This window comes from Scardinius erythrophthalmus, assembly GCF_964197995.2.
Source record: "Scardinius erythrophthalmus genome assembly, chromosome: 9".
In the NCBI taxonomy this organism is placed as follows: Eukaryota; Metazoa; Chordata; class Actinopteri; order Cypriniformes; family Leuciscidae; genus Scardinius; species Scardinius erythrophthalmus.
The window spans coordinates 37,778,986-37,804,668 of record NC_138229.1 but is presented as its reverse complement, the minus strand read 5'-3'; the positions used below and the strand labels follow the sequence as shown (position 1 = coordinate 37,804,668).

At 38.9% G+C, this 25,683-nt stretch overlaps 1 protein-coding gene across 1 annotated transcript; it reads right to left on the bottom strand.

Moving 5' to 3' along the window:
• Positions 1-285: 285 nt before the first annotated feature.
• On the bottom strand, positions 286-25,132 carry dhx30 (DEAH (Asp-Glu-Ala-His) box helicase 30). The gene is made up of 20 exons (XM_081373673.1): positions 24,924-25,132; positions 24,710-24,837; positions 22,529-22,639; positions 21,167-21,309; positions 20,367-20,475; positions 19,538-19,687; positions 18,588-18,740; positions 15,248-15,715; positions 13,223-13,606; positions 13,038-13,113; positions 10,559-10,663; positions 7,759-7,934; positions 6,178-6,384; positions 5,934-6,015; positions 4,546-4,739; positions 4,310-4,460; positions 2,998-3,155; positions 2,555-2,658; positions 1,714-1,853; positions 286-1,141 (listed from the first exon to the last, which is right to left on the bottom strand). Exons 1-20 carry the CDS (start codon positions 25,096-25,098, stop codon positions 846-848), a joined length of 3,510 nt encoding a protein of 1,169 aa, XP_081229799.1. The 5' UTR covers positions 25,099-25,132; the 3' UTR covers positions 286-845.
• Between the last annotated feature and the right edge of the window lie 551 nt (positions 25,133-25,683).

The window sequence follows — 25,683 nt, the reverse complement described above, 5'->3', positions numbered from 1 at the left end:
GTTCAATGGTCCAGATTGCTTTCTCACCTCAACCGAACCGCTCCAGAGTTCTCTTGCAATCGGGCCGAGACCAGCTCGCTCAGGTTGTCTCAGAGCGATTGTTTTGGTGCGGATTCAAGCACGACTGACATGTTCACAAATGCCTAAACAAACTGAACTAAGCGAGAAATGTACCAGGTTCCGAAACAAACGCTCCAAACGAACCAGGTGTGAAAGCACCCTAAAATAATGTATTTCATAGCAATGAAGTTTGGGCTTGTTCCACAAAGACATACAGAAACCTTGTTTGTTACTGTAAAAAAAAAAAATTGTACAGGTTCTTTTTAATTTGGTAAGGTGCAATCTTACAGCATCATACATTTCTAAATAGTTACAACATTGCAATGGTAGAAACAAAGTGGCCATGACGCAAATCTGGTCCTGATTTTGCAATACAAGATGCTCTGTTGAGTTCAGTGCTGCAGGGTGGTCTCTGTACATCTTTCATTGCTTTAACTGACAAGAAATTAAGCAAAGTATTTTAGTATTATAGCGGCTTGATCGTATTTCCGTCTCTCAAACATTCAGCTTTTATTCTTCATGAAAAGACCTTTGTGCAAAAATGTTTTACATAGTATACTAGTGAGAAACGTCACAGTTCTTTTAACTTAAATAAATTATTTAAATTAGTGCTATTCAAGCAGTTTGAGTCAACATGCCCCGACGTGACCCGTATGATTGTGTTCTGACAGGAGAGAGTTTGATTCGTACTACACAATCTTTACCCAGACCGTCTTCATATGTACAGCTGTTTGGCTGGAATGGAAAAACATCTTTCTCAATTTATTTACAGTACCAAGTGTCCATTAAAAACTGTCAGCCTTAATATCGTCTGTGGAGTTCTGGAGACTGTTGTTGAAGTCATCCTGATCACTGCTAGCTTCTGAGTCAGTGTTATTCAGAAGGTCCACTAATAAGCCAATAAGCTCACTGTCCTTCCGGCTGTCTGAGCTGGATTCACATTCAGACGGTCGAAGATTGCGGTGGATCATGGCCTGTAGGGAAGTGCGCAAGTCCCACAGCAACTCCCAGACTTGAGGGGAAAACTCCCATCGTATGAGTGTATGACCTGGTAATGCCACCTCTACCCGATCTCCCAGAACTAAAAAATAAATACAAATAATTATATATATATTACCACTGTATACACACAACTGTTCAGAGCAAACATGAATTGATAAATGAGCTTACATTATATTTCAGTATGAAGTGAATAATATGGAAGATTGTTTCTGCCACGGAATAAAGAAATATAGGTATTGAAACATCACTTAACTTACTTAAGCTGGACTGTGACGCTATTTTCTTCTGGTAACAAACTTTGTTGCATTATTTTCCTGTTATCTCTGTAAAGCTGCTTTGAAACAATCTGTATTGTAAAAAGCGCTAAAGAAATAAATGTGACGACTTGACTATCTCAAAATTATTTTCTCAGAATTGCGAGTTCAGAGAAAAAAAAAACCTCAGAATTGTGGGATATGAACACGCAATTGTTAAATATATACTTGGAAATGTGAGTTCTAAAGTTAAAATAGTGCGATATAAACTTGCAATTGCAAGAAAAAAGGTTAGAAAGAAAAGCAATTACTGTTTTTTTTTTAATTTTTTTTATTTTTTTTATCCGTGACGGAAACAATCTTCCATGGAATAATGATCCGAATCCTAGATCATTACCTCTCTCGCTGAGGTCACAGTCTGTGAGGAGCAACAACGCTAGTGGATGAACCACTGAAGAGTCCCTGATGAAGACTTGATCATTTGATTTCATAGCAGAGAAGAATGTGAGCCAGCGACTCGGGAGATTCTGATTTCCCCTAAAAGACACACAACACATGACTTCTACTGAACAGAACACGATTCATGTTTCTTAAACTCGGGCAAATTAATCTGCAATGAAGATTGCGATGCACATTTTCATCAGCACAGGCAAGGTGGTGACGTAATGAGGAAAGATAACTACATTAGCATTAACTACACTATATCGTTCTGTTTACTCTAAGCGCGCGCTGCAGTCGTGTCGCGTGCCGCCTTAAATGCCCGAGATATTTAAAGCAGGATGGATTCTGATTGGCTGCCGTCGTTTTTTCTTATATAACTGTAAAACATTTTTTTGAAAAAGATTCCAAAGATGATGTTTCTCTGTGTTTTTATCTTTATAGTTGTGGTGTGGACTCTGTAGATTCTTTTACATTTGGAACGATTTTTGAAACTAAATATTTATCGTTACAGTTATCCTTGGTGTGAACAGGCCTTTACTAATTTCTCACGTGAAGAGGTAAATGAATCGTAAAAGAACATTACACAGATACAGTAGCAAAAAAGATAGGGGGTGAGAAATGGTCAGAATTCGGAATAGGACATTAATTACAGAATAAATCTCTGCTGTAATGCCCAATGTCTTCAAAAAGAAATTTCCTGTAGAAATTCATCTTACAACAATACAAAGAATAAATCATCAAAGTCAATCCATCCATTTAGCTATTTTATTTAATCTCTATCTAAACGTTATATTCACCTGTTGACAGAGGAGCGGTGCAGCACCACAGGGGTGCTTTCCGTACGGTAGGAAAGACTTTCTGGACGAAATCTTCCACCTTTGGTCACTGTGCCTCTTTTCACCTTGGTAAAGTTCAGATATTTTATTAATAGATATGCACCTATGCAGATATTGTGCCAGATGCAGAAAGCCAGGGGTTATTTTTTTGTGCTGGGAACAGTAATTACAAATATATAATTCTTTGTCTGTTTTATAAGGAAATACAATTCACACAGTGAAACCATAAGCTTAGGGCTTGTCCACATAAAACCGGCCATCAAAACAAAATGCAGTACTTTTCACACAATACTCTTCATCGTTTTTTTTTTTAAGTTTTGAAATTATCTTCTTAGAAAATAAATGTCACATTTAAATGTCCTGCACATATAGAGTATCTGGAAGTGTATATGTGAACGGTGTACCTGTATGAGGTTAGGATAAAGGCCAGCAACCAGCACGGCTTTAAGGAGCTGCTCCTGCTGACTGTGCTGGTTCAGATGAGACGAGAGACGCAGACATTCAGCAGAATGATCCAACAGTCCAGCATCTGCCAAATTTTCACTGAACTGTTGCATCAGGCCTGATTAAGAGACAAAGGAAAGGTTTTTTTTTTAACTATGGCTCCAAAATGACTAAAAGCAGCATCAAACTGACTGAGCATTTTACACTTTATGGCCACGGCACAATTTATAAAGGCAGTGAAGAAAGGTAACAACGCAAATTTACTTTAAAGACGCATGTCTGTGAAGGTTTTTACTCATCTAGGACACTTCTGGTAAAATTTGGCTGAAAGCAAAACATGTTTTCGTTCTGCCCCAGGTTCATGATTGTGTTTTATTATTTTCTAATTAATTTTACGTTATGGTTTGTTTTCAACAACAGTTTTTAAGGTTGTGTTTTGTTTTGTGGACCCATTTCTATTTTGCAATTATGTACTGTAGTTTCAGTAACTATAGCCAAAGAGTTGGTTGAAGGATCAGCAGTAAACTGACAGAGTTTAGATTTATATCTAAAATGTTATTTAAATCTCATTTATTCACTCAGCAGCCGCTTTTATCCACAGTGACTTACGACAAAGCGATTCATCGTAAGGAGGCAATAAGGAAGCCACATCTGTACAAATCATCTCACTCGTGGACAACAACGTATCATATCTACATATCTGTTGCTTTCTGATGTTTGCAGAAAACAAGACATGCCCTGATTCACAGAACAACAGCTAAGTTTAAGATGACGCTTGTGTATGTTCTGGTTTTGCGTCACATTAAAGTACGAGGAAACATGTTCCCTTACATGGACTCAGCACGCTCATAATGACAAATAAATTGACCAAAGCAAGTCCACAACGTTACTCTGTTGACACTTCTGTCTGGTTTGCTTGTTGGACAAAATTGTAGATTCTTTGTTTTGATTGGTCAGGTCGCCTGTTAATCAAACTCCAATTCCAATTCCCAAAAAGGGTGAATTGAGGGTCTCATACACAACTATTGCGAAAGCTGCAAATATTCACTGATGCTCAAGAAGGAAGATGATGCATTAAGAGCCAGGGGTGTAAACTTTTGAACAAGATCTCTACATTTTTCTTATTTTGTCAAAAGATAACTTTTTTTTCATTTAGTACTGCCCTTTAGTACAATTTACCCTGATCATCTAATTAAAAAAAATTATTAACATTTCGCAGATTCTGTGAGGGGACTGTAAACTTTTGAGCACTGTAGAGGAATTATGTCTCACCGTGTATAAACCGCAGACTGGCTCCAGACAGAGTATATTTGTCCAGAAACTCCTGTTTATTCTCCTTGCCTTGTTGCTCTTTCCACCTCTGAACAACACGACTGAAGACCAGATAATCACTGCAGCTGGACCCACTCAGAGCGGCCTTGGCCTACAGAGAGGAACACTGTATATTAGCACAGAAAAGAGAACTCGTACATGTGTGAATGCTACGACAGACAAACAGACTCTCTGACCTTGGAGACGAGGGCCCGGTTCTGCATGCTGTTATAGAAGGGATCTCGAGTCAAACAGGCTGCCACAGACAAAATAGGAAGAACGCAAGAAAACAGAGCCGAGAGAACCAAGACTTTCCCCAAGCGCGGGTCACAGGACATGCAGGCCACGCGCTGTCCCAGCGGAGTCAGATTCTCTGAGCCGTCCAGCACACCTGACAGACGCAGAGAGTGTGTGAGAGAGAGTCAGCTTAGCAAAGTCAAAGAGATTCAAATGTTCATTTGTACCATGTGCTATAACTTTGCTTATTTTAAATAGAAAAAGGATCCGTAATCCTTTAAGGTAGTGATTTTTTTAATGTACCATAGATGTTGTGTATTTGTCTATCTTGTATGTGATGGTAATCTCCATGCAGCAGAACAAATTGCCCCCAAGGGGGACAATAAAATTCTTTAGTCAAAAAATAAAATTACGGCTAACGACATCTGTTCAGATCAACAATTATGCAAATGTGATGAGGTGTTGAATATTGTGTGTGTGTGTATCATTTATAGCATTGGGATTCATGGTTTTAACATGCACTTCAGCATTTCAAGCAAGGTTATTATCAATAAAACAAAAAATGAAAACAAAAATTATCATTAGTAAGACATACATACAATCCAAAAAGTAATATTTAAGAAATAAAATATATTAAGAAATAAACAAGAAAACTTATTTTTAATCTTTTTAAATAAAATAAAAAATACTAATTTATAAAAAAAATATTTCTACTAGGGAAACACTGTTACATTATCCTTAAAAATTCGATGTGGTCCGCAGGAAATCTTTTTCGGGTGTCTATTTACACCATTGTTGGCTGAAGATATTCGCTCTAACTCCGCCCACCATTGTGTGTTTGAGGCAGACATTAACAAAAGAAACCTGATAACAGGAGCAGTGGAGAGCAAGGCAAGTGACTACTATTTACACTCACTGCAAAGAAAATACTTTTTGTTGCCATTTACACCGTGCAACTGCAAACAGCCGCTGCCGATCTTTTTTATTGCCTGTATGAGCTGTGAACTAAAGTGTTTAAATCGGTTTAAATCTGCATGTCAATGTAACACTGTCACACTGTAAAAGGCCAAATGCAAACACATAAATCTAGAAACACCTCAGTATATATGTCTATTGAGAGATGAAATATGATCATGCTGTAACTAACATGAATTTTATTATTCCATATTATCTCCATATTTTGTGTATGAATCAAGTGTGTGTATGTGAATTAGACAGTCACACTGTTGTTGCTCTTGAAAAAATTGCATTCGTTTGGACCAGTCTTCTACAAATGGCGTTCAACAACTGCATGATTTAACAGATTCACTTTGACAGCTCTACTTTCAGCAACATTTAAAACCATTACCAATTTCCATTAGGTTCTTCACAGCAGCTTTCACTGCCTGCCTGTCTGGGGAGTCGAGCACTTGTGACAGGAAGTCCACAGCCTGCATGAGGAAGAATGACAACGTTTTCAATCCAATCCAATCATCTGATCTTGACTATGTCGAGAACTGACAAAATTAAGAGAACTTTACTGAATTTTAAAGCAAGTAGAATGTTAAAACAGTGACAAGAAAGCAGATTTTAACATGGGTTTGCTCCCTCACTTTGCTGTCTGGACAGTGGATCTTGGCTTGTATGACCACGCTCTCCAGAGGGGTGCGCAGGATTTCAGGGATGGGAAACGTGTCCATGCTGTCGAGCTGTTTTCGTGGGTAGAGGTGGTAGGCATGTCCAGGCTGGCAGCGGCCTGCCCTCCCTCTTCGCTGAGTAACGTTTGCTTGTGAAATCCAGACTGTGTTCAGACCAGAAACCTGAGAGCACAAAGCAACAATCAGCTTTCAACGGCTTTACTTTTACTGCTCTCATAACTTTAAAGTCACATTGAAATGAAAATTGACAAATCTTTTTTTTTTTTATGGAATATTGCAGTTTATTATAAATGATTTATCCATGCACATCATTATCGTTTAAAATCTCTGTGCTTCAATCTTTAAAGGGTAACTAAACCCTAAACCAACTTTTTTTAGTTAATGATCTGTAAGAATGGGGCTTTATTAGAGCTGTTCATTGATTCGAGTAACTTTTTTGACATTTAGGTATAAAGTGTTTTAATTCTACAATATATGGTGTAAAAACGTCTGAGTGCTGCCCTCTTCAGGTTGAACGGTGGCTACTGCAGTTGAATTTTCCTATTGGATGTTGCGGTACTGCGTGACGTAAGCGGTACTGCGTGACGTAGGCTGGTTCCAGCTCACCACGCCCTCCCTTGGTACGAGCTCACCACGCCCTTGGATGAGCTAGCGTATATTTATCTGTATTTACTTAGTACAGTGGTAGGTGTAGTGTTGCTGGGTGCAACAACACTGCTGGACTGCATAGCTTTCCAGCAGACTTGGAAATTAGGCGCCAGTGTTTGCATGCACTTGGTCTGGAAGACCGTGAGTGTAAAACCTGCATTTTACGCGGAATTGCTTTTCCAACGCAATAGAGGTGGAAATTGGCTTTTCCACACAGCTCGCGCTGAACAGCGACGCAGTGACAAACGCTGCTCCTCGATCCTGCATGGACTCCACCACCGCAGCGGCGTCTTGATGTGAGTGATCATATTTTAATCACAATTTATGGTTAGGCTAAAGTTAATCCTCTGGGGTCGACAAACGCGTCGGCGCATTTTGCTGGATTTTTTCACATAGCGGCAAAATATGAATATGCCTATAGAGAGCGCGCGCTATTGCATCAACTCGATAAAACTCATCAGATGCATATTTACGTCGTCTTGCGACCCTGTGAGCAAACTCTCCATTTTAGACAGTCTGACAGCAGGACTCTCAGGTGCACGCCCTTCCGCTCACGGTTCGTCCCCTCTAACTCCGCTGGGGTCTGCCCACTTTTCTAGCATTTTTCAAATATTGCCAGTGGGTGGAGTCAGGCTCTGACCAGGGGTTTAGTTACCCTTTAATCAAAATAACTTGCAGCTTCTCTGATAATGAGGGCGGAGCAACCTGTCACTCACATGAGATCAGCCAATAGCAAACCACAACCATCCAATCAATTCCCCACAGACAATATCGAGCCCCGCCCTACATTTGTTCTCGTTTGAGAAGCAGTTTCACTCGGATATATGGCACAACAGGGAAGTAAAGAAGACTTCCGCTTCATGCCGACTTTAAAGCTGTGGGAAGGACCTTTGTTCTGGGGTCGTAGTTCTGCTCTTTCTGAGAGCCGGCGTCCACCACGTGCACGATGTCGTCTATGGTGATGGACGTCTCAGCGATGTTGGTGGCCAGGACGATCTTTCGCAGGCCATTCGGAGGGCGCTGGAACACAGCTTGCTGATCCGCTACAGCCATGCTGGAGTGCACTGCAGGAGAAACAGTCAAAGCGAGTCCTCAAAATGACTGCCATGCATTTCATTCACAGAAGATAAATCAAATCAAATCAAATCAAATCAAAGACAAATATTAAGTAATGATTTGATTTAGTGATCAATCAATATACCAGCTACGGCAAATAACCAGACGATTATGGCTGTGTTCAGACTGCAGGCAAAACAGATTTTTTCTCAAATCAGATCTTTTCAGGCAGTGTCCGCACTATTAATTGCAAGTGATCAAATAAGATGTGTGTGTCCAGACATGTAAATTTAAACAATTTAAGACCATTTGAGATCATCCAAATGTGGTTTGAATCAGATTTGAAAAAAAAAAAAACTGATTTCATGTGTTTTTTTTGCTGTCCAGACTTTCAAAAACACACTGATGATTGATTGAACATGACTGATTGATATCATAGCCATAGAGTGCTGTAGAGATTACGTCTTTAGCCACTTTCCGACCAGAGGAACCTTTTCACAGTTCCTAGAACTATTGGCTAAAGTACCCGGATGTCAGCGTGTTCGCACCGCAGGAACTAGGAACGACTTTAGTTCTAGGAACTCCATTTGGAGGAACTAATTTAGGTCCTACTTCAGAGTAGGGTCTAAACCAGCACTATAGGAACTACCCGTGACGTTAGTGTACGCTGATTGGCCGAACGCACGCGAAACACCAGCACCCGCCATTTTTAAAACAGCTATATGTAAACACACAGATTATAGCCTATATATTTACTCCATGAACTACTAAAACAGTGATAGATGGGTCTCTAAACCTTTATGCTGAAGAGAAAATCCAACGCAACTTTGAGGGGACCAAGCCAAACATGATTATGTTTATCTGCCCAGCTAGCAAGACTGGACATCAACCACACGGCATAGGCTAATAACCTTTTTTTCATATACGGTCTACTTTCTATAACAGTTCTATCTAATAACATGTTAAACAGTAGACAGATCGCTAACTAATAAACAGAGAATGCGAGCATTGTTTGCTCTGGCGTTCTCAGCGCCGCCAAAATAAAGGTCCGTCGCCCCGTCAAAATAAAAGTCACCGTGCTTGCGTCACTCCCTTACCCCTCCTACCAGTTCCTATGGCCACTTGGCCAGTGCGAACGCAAACAGCAAAACCGAGTTTGGGGGAGAGTAGTTCTTCGAACTGTTTAGAAGTGGACAGTTCCTATAACTAAGTTCCTGTAACTACTTGATCGGAAAGCGGCTATTGGTAACACCATTTTACAGTGTCTGTTACGTTGCATGTACCTACTGTAATAATAACCGTAAATTATGCTAACCCTAACCCTAACATGCAACTACCCCTTAACCAAACCCTAACCGCATGTTGTTAATATCACTCAGTATATAAATACATAATTACACTGTAGCTAAGACCTTAAAATAAAGTGAAATCACATATTTTTGTAGGCTGAAACCTAGAAACAAATTCACATTTTAACATTTCCGGTTCCATCATTCTGAAGTCAATGGTTTTTTTTTTTATGGGTTAAATGTCTGAAATAAGGTCTGTGGTGAACACAAGCTCAAGATATTTTAATGTTTTATTCATCAGTAATACTCCCTGGTGATATTTTTAAAAATTTTACTTGTCTTGAAAAAGGTGGTTGCTAACAAGAGGCTAAGAGGCTATGGGCCTTATCATAAACCCGGCGCAATGCAGCGTCAATTAGGCAGGTTGGCTATTATAAAACTTTCTGCATTGACCAATAAATGGTAGCCTGGTTAAAACCAGACCATTCTCAGTAGTAACTGAGTTATGGTCTGGCAAAGCTCCTTTAATAACTCATTTCCAAAGGGGCGTCACCAACGGACGTCGCTCAAATGCCTCTGGGCACAACTGGATAAAGTTGCCAATTCGCCTATGTTACACTACGCCATATGTACTCTTTTTGTGAAGAAAATGTATTTACTTTTGAATGTGTAGCAAAAAAGTAGGCAAGCTTTGGGACATACTACTTAGTCATCTTTATCGGACGGATCTGTCGCGTGCATCCCGTCATATAAACTGCCCTGTCAATCATCTTGTCACAGTTAAAATCCTCTATTAAATCTAATTTAATTTCCTACCGTTTCGGAGAGAAATGTAGTAGCACGTTCATCTGCCAGTGGGTCTTTCATGGAGACTGTCCTCATGTGTTTGCAATTTGAATATAATAATGTATTTAAAAGTTGGTGTGCTTCACCAACGGACGTCGCTCAAATGCCTCTGGATAGGCTAGACCTAAAACCAATCAGAGCGATCGTCATGTGTAAAGCCCGCCTCAACGTTTCTGATTGGTGCCTTGATTTCTCGGCATGGGGAAATGGACTTGAATGAGCTCTTTGCCAGACTTACTTGCAGAGCAAATCTAAATTTGCCGGAAGTTGTCTGGGTTTTCCCAGGCTAAATAAATGGTGTCCACTTGGCTGATTAAAAGAAATGTTAGCACCTATGCTAAAGTTTAAAATTATATAATAGTATATTCTTTTTGAGTTTATCACTGTATTTGCCATTATTCAATATTTTATAAAATGAAGCCATTGTATCAGTCATCATCCAGCCTGCTCTATCAGCAGGATCTTCTATCAGATAAAACTGCAGCTGGTGTGCTTACACGGTAAAATCATCTGTGAGCCTGATCTGTAAGCCGCTCTCTCTTCCAGTTTCTGCTGTACGACTTTAATGTCTTGCCATCCTGAGAGGAAACACAACACAGCACCTGGAACAGAGCAAACACTGTTAGTCAGAATACAAGAGACCAGACAGAAGAGCAGGACACATTTAGACATTTAACGTCTGCTATGGAAGAATGTGTATTCTTAGTGGGGGGAAAAAGGTTCTATATAGAAGTCTAGGGTTCTTGACTCAATTTTAAAGAACTCTATGGCAAAAAGTTTCAATATAAGGAGAAATGTCATTAATGATTGCACAATACTTTTTTAATTAGGTAATTAACCATTTTTAATTGGTAATTTCTGAATTCAATTAATAAAAACAACATTAATCAGTTACAACTAAATACATAAAATGGTCCTATGATAAAAGGTTCTATATATGAAGTGCCTGACAGAAAGAACCCTTTAAGGTTCCATATATAACCTTTTTATTTCTAATGGTGTGGTTTGTTTTCAGGAAACTCTGCCATTTATGTCCCTTTTAATTAATATTGATATAATTAATTAATATATAAATATATATATATATATATATATATATATATATATATATATATATATATATATATATATATATATATATATATATATATATATATATATCAAGCGTTTAATAATCATAATTTATTAAAATACATATTATAATAAAACGTATTATAAAAAAGTATTAATAAACGTATTATTTTTAAAAATTAGTATTATCTTTATTATTATTTCATTTAAATTTACAGAACAGTAAAATTAAAAAACTAACATTTCTTGTCCTAATTTCTTTGCTTTCAAACTTTAAACCATTGAGCTTTTAATTTGGCAGAAAACCACGGGGAGACCTTAACGCTTTGTTGACAACAACAGATTTATAAAGATTCTCATTACGAATTTGGGAAGATGGTTGGCACATGTTGCGCTCCCAAATGCAAATTATAAACGACAAAGCACTTGCAGAGTAGCATTTACTGTGAATCGAAACTGAAAATGAACACGTTTCTTTACTCTGAAACATGCAGCGTGTCGGACTATATATTTATATAATTACATCACAACCGTTGCAATTTGATAATCGCACTAAGCCATATCACACTCTCAGAACACCCACGCACTGTCAAAATTAATAAAAATATACCGGGCAACTAGCGAGTAACAGTTTCAACGCTGATCTTTACTCTCATTTGGCGCTTTGAACCCTGGCCAACATGCTAACAGTGTTAGACACAGATGTTGCAGCAATCCGTGCATAAAATAAATGTATTCAAAAACATAATATTTTGCAGTTTATTTAGTAATTGTTTAAGGCCATTCAGTGATTTCAATCAGCATAACCTGTCAAATAAAATTGTATTAATTCCAAATTTTATTGTGGCAAATTTAAAACAATGCAGCAAGTCAGAAGACAAATAAAAGCCCTGATATATTCCAAGCGAAATCAAAGAACGAACTGGTATGACGTCATTTCGAACAAAATCAGGCCAAAACAAAGTTTGTTTCAGGAGTTCAAAACAGCTTGACAAAGTGAACGTTGTGGAAAAGTTTGCTCTGGCTGATAAACACCTTTAAACTACCATTGGTCCGTGGTGATAATAAATAGGTAGGCGTGTCTTTGAGGCTCCGCCTACTTTGAATTGCGAGTAGAGTTTACCTTCCTACTTTTCAGCACAATGGTAACCATGAAAACTTCAACAAACTCTTAATTGTTTGATTGTTAAAACAACAGTTATTTTAAAATAACACTTAATTTCAACATTAATTCTCCTTATCCAGTCCTATGCAAAGCATGCTGGGAACTAGAAACCCACCGCCCAACTTCAAAAGTTAAAGACAATTCTATTAAGTTACTACAACTTAATTTTTTTGGCCCCTAACATCTATACTGATTATGGCCCTGGTACTTGAGCTTGAAGTGGCAAAATATGGTTTCATAAGAATTTCAACAATAACCTATTTAAGTAAAATGGTTTTCCTTAGAACTGCTGGTGTGTGTGTGTGTGTGTGTGTGTGTGTGTGTGTGTGTGTGTGTGTGTGTGTGTGTGTGTGTGTGTGTGTGTGTGTGTGTGTGTGTGTGTTATGGCTGTCAACAGATTCAAACTAAATGTTTAACACTGGTAAATGCATTTAACAAAGTGTTAATATACAGGACCTATTTACACTTAACACTTCATGCGTCTTCTCTGATCAAATAGCCATTCAATTTGTTAATTGTTCCATTTTCAATTGGCCACATAAATGTGTTGAGTCTCAACAATACGATTATGAATCCGATCTTCAATTCCCACACTACTTCAAGAGTTCATGTCACTAAAAGCAGCAGATATGAACTGCCTTTTTCTATCAGACAAAACACATGAAGGGGCCGAGAGTAAATACTGTAGGCCCAAAGATTATCACATTATCTGCTTTGTGCACCCTTGAAATCATCGTTACCTGGCTCTCCAGATGTGTGAATATGGCCTATCACATCAGCCACCAGATCAAGATCAGGAGCGACGTCTTTTTCTTCCTAGAGACGAAGAATAAAAGCAAACCTTTTTAACTGTGGTTAAAAATCCTTACAGCATGAACCACACAACCAAACCAGATGATATATCTCAGCCTTCATCTGAACGTACCGCCTCGTTCCTCTTCTCCCTGCTCTTCTCTGGTAGCGGCCGACCCATCTCGGTCATGACCTCTTCCAGGTACCTCGCCTGCACCGGGTGCATGAATCCAGGCACACGCACCACTGGGCATCCGCCGAAATACTGAGCCAGCCGGCGAGTGTCTCCGGTCGCGCTCATCAGAACCACTCGCAGCTCTGGGTTCTCCTTCAGGACTGAGAGCAGCAGGGCCAGGAGCAGGTCGGTGTTGACGTCCCTCTCGTGGACCTCGTCCACTACGACGTGGCTGATGCCCTGGAGACCGGGGTTGGACTGCAGTTTCCGCAGGAGGACGCCGACAGTGAGGAAGAGCAGAGCGCCACCACTGCGCTCAGGAGGACGAGATTCAAGACGCACCTGGAAGAGCCAGAGACACGCGTTTAAGTCTCAAGAAAATGCTGCATTTCAGGTAACTTTTTATATCCCAAACATAAACATTAATGTGATGGGCTGATAAAATAATAAGCTCTGAGGCAGAGTTATCATAGTTAACTAAAAAAAAAATTAAATAAAGATACCAACGAAACATTTTTATTTTCATTTAGCTTGTGTACTAAAACAACTAAAACAAATTAAAAACTATAGACATAAAAAAAAACAATTGAATAAAAACAAAATGACTAAATCTTTAAGAAACATTTAAATCAAAACAGAAAAATACCAATTAAATACGGTAAAATAATACAAACTATAATAGGATCTCAATGATATAGTCCTATTCCTGTGTCAAATGTACTTTTTAGTTTTTATCATATTTAGTACACCTTGTCCTGTTTTTGTTTAGTCAAGTTTTAGCCTGAGCATTTTAGTCTAATAAAAGCTGTCACATTTTCGTCATGCTGCATAATGGTTAGATTGATGATCACTATTTTGCTCAAAATGACAATCAATTTTAATAAATAGAAATGTTTTTAGCTTTCACCTATAAGCACATTTCAAGAGAATGTGAACCCATATGGTTTATTTTCTTATTTATTATAGGCTATTTATCATGCTCTACTGGTAAAACAAGAAACTTATCTAAAAAAATTAAAGCGAAAATCCTAGTAATCCAATCATTCCAAATTACATTAATTTTTTTCTATTAAAACAACAGCAAAAAGACTTTGTATCTTCACACAGAGTCATTGCAGTTATTCAGCAAACACAATCGCAAATATAGTCGAGATCCATGTTTGGATTTATTGCAGTTCATCACTGAAGGTTTGACCGCAGATTTAGTTGCAGCAAACAGAGCAAGCGGCTCGAGACAGAACACAGACCGACTGAATAACACTTTAATTTTAGTTGCCAGATTGCAAATATTGAGTAGAACACGGTAGAAAACGAGTTCTTTTAACAGAAAAGCTCTGATTGGAGGACTTAAATTCTCGAAATCCGGCGACTAGAAGCATGAAAGCTCGTAGCGGCTTGTTAAAAACAGTCTGCAATGTTTCGCCTCCTCTTTTATTTAACAAAAACAAAGAGAGATTTTGTTTTTATTTTATTTTTAAACTACATTTTAGTCTCGTCTTAGCTGTCAATGATATTGCATGTTGATATAATCAGTTATCATTTAAAGATGTTGGTGAGGTTTCGTTTAGTCTTGGAGGGTCATAGGTCATAGATTTCTTTAACGAAATGAACACTTCTTCTGAAAAAAGAAAAAGAAAGTATGGGCAGGGACTTGATTCTATCCTTAAATTGTTGATTGGATGTTGAGATGAGACTTCAAAATGGAGGTGTCGATAGTGAGAAAGGGGCGGGGTTTAAGCAGACTAAATGATTGGAGAAGACCTACATATGTCACCAGAGAGGTCTTCCGTTACACCGTAAGATCCAGTTATGACACTGATTAAAAATTCATGGTCAACAAATTACAACTCATGCAGTAATATCATTTGTATCACATAATAAAACCAATAACACGCTTTTAAAAAATAGATCATTTGACTTAAAGCAAAAAAAGCCCAATTTCTGAACAGACTGAAAGGGCAGAAATGTTTTGGATGTTCTTGCCTGGTATCCCACACAGTGGCGGAGGGCAGGTCCCATCTCCTGCACCACACGCTGCGCCACAGATACGGCACTGATCCGACGAGGCTGTGTGACCAGGATGTTGCATTTGGCCCCGTCTCCGCTCCTAACGCGCCCCTCCAACAGGAACCGCGGGATCCGTGTGGTCTTCCCGCAGCCCGTCTCTCCAGCAATCACGACCACCTGTGATGATTTCACGGCTGCGAGCAGGCTCTCTTTATAGGCGTCCACCGGAAGCTCCACCCCTCGCCCAGGCCCCGCCCCCATCCACAGGCCAAGCAGGCGGTCGCTGAGACTGTCCTCCTCCTCGGGGCGCAGAGGGCGGTATGGCTTATTAGTAATAGCATCTTTAATGAAGTCGTCTTCATCATCTGAACTGATGGAAGACGACTGAACTGATAGCTGCTCCTCTTCATCCCACAATTTCTGAACTTCAGCCTCCACTGGATGCTAAAACAGATATCAAAAAGTTATGACGCTACTCAATTATTTAAATAATTGAATAAAAACTGATTTTGTTTTACCGCACTGGTAGATTTTTCACGATTATCAGCTAGATCCCCTGTTCTTGTCCATTTCTGGAACATTTTACTTTAACTTTTTACATTTATTCTTTGTTATTCAAGTTCAAAATGAATACTTTTTTGTTTTGTTTTTTACTTAAATGTCAAGTAAGTTTCCCCACCCGTTTTTTTTTTTTAAAGTTGTTTTTGATCAGCATTTTTAGCGCAATTTTCCACCGGACAAAATTGCGCTTGTTAACTCATGATTTCTGTTCTGTCTGTGCGCACCAATCTTGCACTTCTATCTACTCCTCAACCAGACCACCTAGAGACTTCGGGTTTTCGGCATTATGTTAAGGAAGGTCTAATCTCGGGAACGCACAAAAGAAATGCAGGAAAAGATTTACTATCTCTTAGTGTTGTGATCCCATGAGGTGAGAAAATTGCGCTAAAACACTCACCGAGTTTTTTATTACTTTTTTTTAATAATTTTCACAAAGATTTCATGGCCCCCGGAATATTTTGCTGTATGAATATCTGAACATACAATATCAAAAAAAAAAAGACCCTCTAAAATAAAATAAATAAATAATAATAATAATAAAAAAAATGTTTTATTCTAGCTTCATGCATTCCCTTTATATCAACACTTGAATTTGGGCAAGTTTCATAAACAAAATAACATTGAGCAAAAAGCTGAGAAATTTACATTTTTGTCAAAGACTTCATCCAGATCGGATTCAGAATGATGATCAAAACACAGATGGAGTAACCATCCAATCAAGTTCATATCAAATGAATTCAAATAAAAAACTATTCGTAACACTTTATTTTAAGGTTACAGTTACATGTTACTATATGTACTTATGTACTAGTAATAACAGTAAATTATGCAAGTAACTAACCCTAAACCAAATCCTAAACGTAACTATAGTAAGTACATGTAGTTAGTTCATATTAATCAGTACCGTATTGTTCAGAATATAAGACGACCCCCTTTTGGAAAAAGTTAAGAAAATGCCTTTATTTAAAAATAACTTTCATAATGCATATATTTCATATTATATTTTTTGTATTGAAAGTATGGTAAATACTTGTAAAATGTACCAACCATCACATTAAAAAATAAACACTTTTTGGTATACCGTAAAAAATAAGCTGTGAAGATACGACACAGTGGTGCCACGGTTCGGTATGTTTTCGATACAGCAAAAAGAAAAGAAAAAAGCCAGAGAAATTTCCTTGATTAAAAAAAATAAATAAATGATTGAAAGAAAAATAATTTTTAAATAAGTGTGAGTTTTCCTACATCTTGAAACTTTTAGTTTTATAAATGGGGGTAATATTTGAAGGATGAACAAATAATGTTTTGGTTATCACATTAAAAATAACATTTAAATATGATAATATTTGAGTTTTGAAGTGCTGGAAAAAGATGTGTGACGTAATTGAAAGCATTTTACTATTCCTGCCAAACTTCCATGGTTGCAGTTAGTGTTACTACATTAAATCTATGGTGAATGTTGCAGATCAGTGGACTTAAAGCCTATAACTAGTTCATTCATGGCACAATATTTCTCCTGGTTTCCAAGTCAGCGCTGTTTGATGCTAGCCTGGGAAAACCCAGACAACTTCTGGCAAATTTAGATTTGCTCTGCAAGTAAGTCTGGCAAAGAGCTCATTCAAGTCCATTTCCCCATGCTGAGAAATCAAGGCACCAATCAAAAACGTTGAGGCGGGCTTTACACATGACGATCGCTCTGATTGGTTTTAGGTCTAGCCTATCCAGAGGCATTTGAGCGAAGTCCACTCCGACGTCCGTTGGTGAAGCGCACCAACTTTTAAATGCATTATTATATTCAAATTGCAAACACATGAGGACAGTCTCCATGAAAGACCCACTGGCAGATGAACGTGCTACTACATTTCTCTCCGAAACGGTAGGAAATTAAATTAGATTGATTAGAGGATTTTAACTGTGACAAGATGATTGACAGGGCAGTTTACATGACGGGATGCACGTGACAGATCCGTCCGATAAAGATGACTAAGTAGTATGTCCCAAAGCTTGCCTACTTTTTTGCTACACATTCAAAAGTAAATACAGCATATGGACGCAGCATATGGCTTTACACATGATGATCTCTGATTGGTTTTAGGAGTTTTAGGTCTATCCAATTGTGCCCAGAGGCATTTGAGCGACGTCCGTTGGTGACGCCCCTTTGGAAATTAGTAATTAAAGGAGCTTTGCCAGACCATATCTCAGTTACTACTGAGAATGGTCTGGTTTTAACCAGGCTAGTTTGATGCGTTAATAACAGAGACATTTGAATGCTTCTCACTAGATCTCTTAGCCATGTTATTACTTCTGTGGAGAATTCTAATGCTTTCTTTACTGGATCTCTTAGCGATGTGTAGTAACGGTGTAGCTTGATCAAGATCGGCTCGCACTGCACTGACATTGATGGTCCAAACTGATAAACGGGCCGTGAAGAACATAATAATAGCGCAGTTTGGTTCCGCTTTCATTAGGCTTGCCATTTGATGTTGGGCAACGTTGTGGTGGTCGCGCCAGCGCGCGTGCATTTGAATGAAAATATATATCGTTACAGACAACGGTGTACCGTCGATAAATACTGATACTGTTTAATCGCCCAGCCCTAAACTAGGTCACCTTAAAATAGTGTAACCAAATTAGTTGTGCTCATCTATATTCGAACATCCATAATTCTGAAATGTTTATCCATTATGTACCTAGTGCTAAGTGAAACACCGACTGGCCAAAGCCTCAGTCCAGAGTGAGTTCTCAAGCATGTCACCTGTGAGAGGTACTGTTGAATCCTCTGTTCTAGATCCTTGGGTATTTCAACACGGCAGGGTCGTCTGTGCCTCTCGCCTGCTTCACGCACCTCCTGCTGATGGTACCTGGCGTGAGTCAGAGGGTTGTTCTGCTCATCCAGAAGCTTCAGTTCCTGTGGGCATAAACAAACCAGTCAGGTGGTGAATATCAGCGCTGGTGCTAGATGACAAGCACACTACTAGAGTGCGGATCGGGCCGAATTTTTCTGTCCGAGCCCGGCCCGCGTCCGACAGAGCAGTAACTGAACGCGACCCGAACCCGACCCGAGCCCAACACGAGATATTTATGCCCGAGCCCAACACGAGACCGACAGTTAAAATCCCATTTTTTTCTGATACTAATGACACATGTACGTTTGTTTGTGTGGAAAGCCCGCTTTTATTAAGCGACTGTAGGAAGGCATTCGGAAATTCAAACAGGATGAGTGCATCAGCGCGCACGGAGCAACAAGCGCACTTAACACAGGTGCGAATGCACGTGTTTCGTTGTCTCGGCTACATAAACAAATTTCCACACACAGGAAGACAGATGTTATGGTAATATTTTACATGTATTTTAATCACAAAACGAACGTTTGCATCAAGTGAAAGCATCAGGCACATTGGCTACCTACATAATAAGCTGTTTTAAATTTAAAATGTTCAATGCCTTATCGCGCTGATGTGACCGAACCCGACCCGAACCCGAACATCATTTCTAAATATCTGTCCGAACCCGGCCCGGCCCGTCAGATACCGGCGGGTCCCGTCGATCTCGGGTCGGGTATCCATCCTCTACACACTACTTCCTATTGAAACGGGAAGTAAGGGTTACCAATAGTTACTTCACAACTATGGAAATTGATTTGCTTTTTGAAGCTGCTTTAACTTCTGCAATAATCTGCTGAGTGTCTGTCCTACACAAACCAACCTTAAACCGGAGACAAGCCAGTGCTGCTGCTTTAGACTCCGCTTCCAGTCTACGCCGGCCGTGGGCAGTAAAGGTCATCTCCTCCGGCCAGCGCAAGGTCAACTCGCATGTCTTCACCGTCCCACCAGTCGTTCTGTACTGAAGCAGCTCCTTCACGCGGGAGAGCGGAGAAACAGAAACACAGAGGAAAGAAACCAAACAGGAGAGAAAGAAACATCAATGAGTGCCTTTACATGCACGTTCTCAACACGATTATGCTTAAGCTGACAATGCATATGGTCATGTAAATGCATTAACATTTTGTCTTTTATCGGAATAAACAGCTTAAGCGTAAACCAAACTCCGCAACATTTTCTGCACCGATTTCCACAGCATAAAAATAACCGCGCTTCTTTGGCTTATTGAAGTGCACATGTGTGACAGGAAAGCATCCTTACTGTGGATTTAAGCGCAGACAGAGCGAGCATTTCGCGGGAGGGGAGGAAGAAATATATCGCAAACTCTTGACCCAAGAAATAAAAAAATGGGTCATCTCATGCTGCCAAAGTAGTGGTTCAGTCTAAATACTGTTTAGAGCTTACTCATTTAACATCACATCTCACATAACAAATGGAATCATTCAGGTAAACAAATTATTAAGTTTTAACATCACTACCAGGGAACGACTTGATTTAAACACGGTTATTGGTTTGCATATAAACCACAACCACTGGTTAATTCAATAAACTGATTTTTGGGACTTATCAGCGTATATCGGTCTATATTGTAAAATGCTTGTTTTGTCTTTTTGTCAGATGTGTGTGCTGGTCAATAACAGTTTCTAACTCACTCTGACTCTACAGGATGATGTGGCGACCTGAATGACACTACCCAGAAGTGCCCTCGGCTTTGGAAACATGGAGAGTGCCTCAGTCACCGTCGGATCCTCTTCTATTGGCCTATAACATATCAAATATCAGATACAGACGGAGATCAGACCAAATGCACAGACATGTCCAACAATGATGCATTAAAAAATGTGTCAAATCTATGTGAGAGTAATATATTGAATCATAGCATATGGAAAACTGGACTCATGTGAAAAAGGATTTCTGATCTCCAAAGCATTTTTTCTGCCAGTGTTAACCAAGACCAAAAGCCAATTCAGACAGTAATTGTTTCTCATGAAGACGTCTGTAAAAATAAATTTGCAGGGTTACAAAAGATAAACATTTTACCTGGCTACCCTAATTTATATAAACGTACATGATAAATATTGTAAAATGTTATTTTTGTGGTGGTGGGAGAAAAACACTGACATTCTGGAATCAGCTTTTGCTTACTACATCACTAACAAGTGCCAATCCTTGCAAGAATATTCTGTCAGTGATGTATTCCAATGTAAATTGCTTTAGACTGCACTACATGTTTATCGTCATTTAATTCTTGGCACATTGTGATTACACTTTCTGTGCCATGTTTGTACTTCCAAAGTGGACCTGTAAGTATTTTATGATTTGGTGACTACAATCTCATTTGCATGTTGTTGTTTTTTACACATTTCATGCATCCATATACTTGAATATGACTGGAATGATGAACATGAAATGATAAACTCAGGTGGAGTATTCGGGAAGAGTATTAGACTACCCTTGGGCTCTTTCCTTCCGTGTTTTCTTCTGGAAAGGCAGAGACTCATCAGCTTGTTCTTCATCGTCCCAGACAGATGTCGGCCTCCCTTTCGCTCTCGTCTTTCCTGTTGGTTGGTTTCCTTGACCAAGGACTCCCAGCTCCTAAAGACACAATGCACAATATTCAGGATTACTAAACCTACAAATAGTGTTGTAAATCATCCATCTTTGTAAACAGCACAGAAAGCAAACCAAGTTTGAATGGGAAATAATGCTAAATGATATAACCAGAGTTGCAGCAAGCAACTCTTCATCATGGGCTATACTACATATAGAAAAAGAAGCTATATGAGACCATGCTGTATTTAAAAACAATTCAAATCAGTGCTTCCCAAACCTGTTCCTAGAGGCACACCAACTGTACACATTTTCAAGCTACTGTTTTCCATACTCTTTTCATGAAATTACAATGAATAGGGTCCAAAGCTTTTGAGCTTTAAACATGAAGCAAAAGCACAATAAAAGAGGAGTCCATACAACTCTTGCACTATATTATCCCATTCTTAAAGTCCCCCTGTGGTGAAAATCCAGCTTTTAATGTTGTTTATATGTCAATGTGGTGTTTTTAATAATGCTTTAAGACTAACCATGTGCAAATTCATAAGTCGACAGCATTGCTGAGTATTTCCTCCTTAAAACTGCAGTGAATCAAAGACAGTCTCAAAAAACACGGTTTGAAATCACTGGTGTTTCTGACGTCACAAACTACCTTGTAACCAATCAGATCAACGTGTGATCGTCAACGAGTGGATCTCTGAGCTGAGTGAGTGAGTGGAGGCAGGGCTCATTTACATATTCATAGAAACGAGCATACTAAATGAGGCAAGGGTGTAGAGTTACATTCAAGATATTTTAAGGCATGAAGAGATTTTTTTTCCAAGAAAAAACTTTAAATGTGTAATTTTGGTGATCAAAGGAGAGTTTTTAGGGATAAAATGATTGACAACAGGGAGACTTAAAGTCGTGAACTGGGAAAGATTATCAGTAAATAAAAACATGGCTTTAATAACTTGGAATATAGCGCACAAGTAGTATGGACTAGTTTAATGAAACTTTTATGGTGCTTTTGAATCTCTTTTCATGGTCGTTACATGGAAAATATTGACTGGCGCAGTCTCCAGAATTTCTCCTTTAAGGCCCGAATATAATTCAAGTTAAACTGAAGATCAAACTGGGGTGACGTAATTTCAAACAAAATCAGGCTGAAACCAAGTTCATTTGGAGGTCATTACGGGAGGTCAAAACAGCTTGCCAAGGCTCCCTATTCTATGAGTATTTGCTCTGGTGGAGGTGATGAAGTGACTCTACAGCTCACACTTACTCTGAGCTTACAGAGAGCTGCAGCTGCTGCTCGACGCTCGGCCTCCAGCTTACGAGACCCAAAGCCCTCCGCCTCCATCCTCAAGGGCCACTGAAGGGTGACTGTTGCTCTCTGAAAGACATTGGGATAAAGTGTACAACAAATACAATGGTATTACCATATTAATCACACAGTGACATTTCATCAAGCTATTGAACATGCTTCTTTATATGAATGAGCTGTCCAGGCCAGGGATTTTTTAGGGTGTGTTTACACTTGGTATGTTTGGTTGGATTAAAATGAATCCTGGTGAGATTGCTCTGTTAGTGTAGCCTGGACATCCAGACCTAAATCTGAAAGATTAATGGTCTGGCGTCGACTAATGAAAATCACCCAGTTCGAGGGGCGGCACCAAGCATGCATTTGAAAATCTCACTCTCACTCACAAACACTACGACCAATAACAAAAAGCTCCATGCGCTTAGCTGCCAGCGGAGCTAACTGGTAGATTAGACTCTTGCCGTATCCGGTCGGCAAAACAGCAAAAACGCCCTTCTTGCAAAGGAACGATTCGAGCGCCGTCTTCTGTTCCTCTTTTAGATAAAAAGCCAAGTCTAACTCGTTCATTGTAGCGGCCAAAGCCGTTTCAAACAACTGGTGTTCAGCCATCTTGCAATGTTTACTAACGACGTCACAGCACTGTCGTCATCTGTTTAGCTCGCCTCTGGCCCGCCTATATCAGATAACCCGATGTGATTGGTGCAGCTCGGAAACAAGGGCATATTTAATGAGCATCATTACTCGACGCCAGAGTAAACTCACTGAGCAAATTCAACTAGTGCTCTCGCGAGAACTCTAGATTACCAGGGTACTGTTAGTGCGGTTCATCTGAATAAGTGTGAACGCTGCCATCCGAACCCTGGTGCACCAAACAAACGGACAGAGAATGCAGAAAAGATGGGTCTTGGTCCGCTTCCAAGCGAACTCTGGTGTGGTTCGACTGAAATATGAACACAACACTGACCAAAGACATCAAAATGAACGAGCGCATTTAGCCCAGAACACAGCATTGTCTTGGATGTTCGGTAAGTTCCGTCTCGAAAGTCATAAAAGCCGACCGATTAGGTTGTGAACATCCCTATGCCTTTAGGTTCGGTCTTAAAATGCCAGTCTGAACGCTAAGGGCTAAATGTTGTTTTGTTTTTTTTGGTCCGGACCAAAAACAAACCAAGCGAACCGAACTACAAGTGTGAACACAGCCTAATATGCCACAGATCCCCCATATATGATCATTCCATTGGTGAGGGACCCCATCCTAAAATTTAAAATGCAGAATATACATATAAATTAGGCCTATGTATTTTTACCCAATTTATACTGTGAAAAATAATGTGTAATATATTATGTGGAAAATATTTAGTTTACAATTTTACTCACTATAGCACTGTATTGTGTATTATTTTTTTATTTATTTTTAAATCTAATTTTAGTTTATTTTAATATTTTTTTATTTTTATAATTCATTGTAATGTTTATTTTATTTATTTTATACATTTACTAATATCAAACTTATTTTAAACAAATAATTATCTTATTCATTTATTTATATCAAATTTACATTTTAATCTATTTTTTATTTATTTAAAAAAAAAATATTTACATTTTTAGAAACTGTTTTTCTTAAAACATTTCCCCAAACCCCCGTTTTTTCTTTTTTTCTTTAAGACGGTTCATAACTTTCAGAACTGAATTATTTATACAGAGCAATTTTTTTCGTCTACTTCAATGTACATCACAACTAAAGCAACATAAAAATCCTCATATTTTAAACATGAATGTGCATATAAAATATAAAAAGTTTGGTAACCCATGCCTGAAGCTCAATCAGATTTGGCTAGGGGGCGGTATCTTCATTGTGATTGGTTGATCAGAACCCAATCAGTGAGCAGGCATTACGCATATTATAAAACATAAAAATGTTTTGGTTTACGCCAAAAACCATGTGATGTCCATTCCAATGGCCGCAGGGTCCGAAGGGGTTAAGTCAGTTACATAAAAATGTAGATTGGTCTAATTTGAAACCGAAAAGTGAGAATGGTTAGCCCTAACTAACTGCTATAGTAATGTCGTACTAGCTCTTTAGACACAGTCTGATCATGACTGCAGTGTTACAGCAACTGTCCCAGTCAGAGAGGGTCTAACCTTGACCTCCCCATCGCTGCAGCTGTACTGGATGTACTGGGACAGATCGGACAGACCCAGAGATTTGGACAGTGTGGTGTACAGGAGGCTCTTAGGTTGAGGAAACTCTCGGAGAAGATCAGGACCACCTGTACGCAAATGACACTGTCAGAAACATAAAAGCGCGTGCGTTGAGAATCATTAGTCTTTCGCATGATGATCTCTCGCATCTTACCTTTGTGAACAGTTTCCGGCGGAGAGTGACGATGTTTATGGATGACACCGGTTTTAGTCCTATACTGACTCACAAACGTCCAGTTTGACCAGATGTCTTTATTAATTTCAAGAGTTTTTCTCCTTAAAGCGACGAGTGCCCGAACCGGCATGAGTGCAGTGCAGGACATCGCCATGTCTAATGTCTTCTTCGCCGCTTTTGACGCGTAACCTACTGGCGACAGCGCCACCTATACTGCAATGAGCGAAGACGTTGGAAAATAATGCTCATAATATGGAATTATATTGTTCATATTTACAAATATATAATCCATAATTAACAAAAATAATAATAATAGAGCCACAAATAAATGTAATTCATTTTTATTTTTTTGTATACTGTCAAACATAAGTGGCCCATCGCTCCAGTAAGTGTACTCAAATATCTATAGGCCTAATGGGCTCAATTGTCGTGACAAAGTATACACTGCTTTGTTGCATGTACCTTAGTACAGTAGCATAGTAAACACATGTAGACCCTGAATGTGAACAAAATCTGAACAAGGTTCAAATAGAAAAAAAAAATCATGACAGAGAAAATGACCTTGACTAAAATGATGACCTTGTAACCTCACGTAAATCAAGTCTGTTTATTCCACAGATTCTAATCTTCTTGCTTTCATTTTCTAAATCAGATGATGACTGAAATGTGTTCAAATACAGATTCATTATTGATCGGATTAATCTCAGCTATGCAAGAGAGCAGTGATTTATCAAAAAAT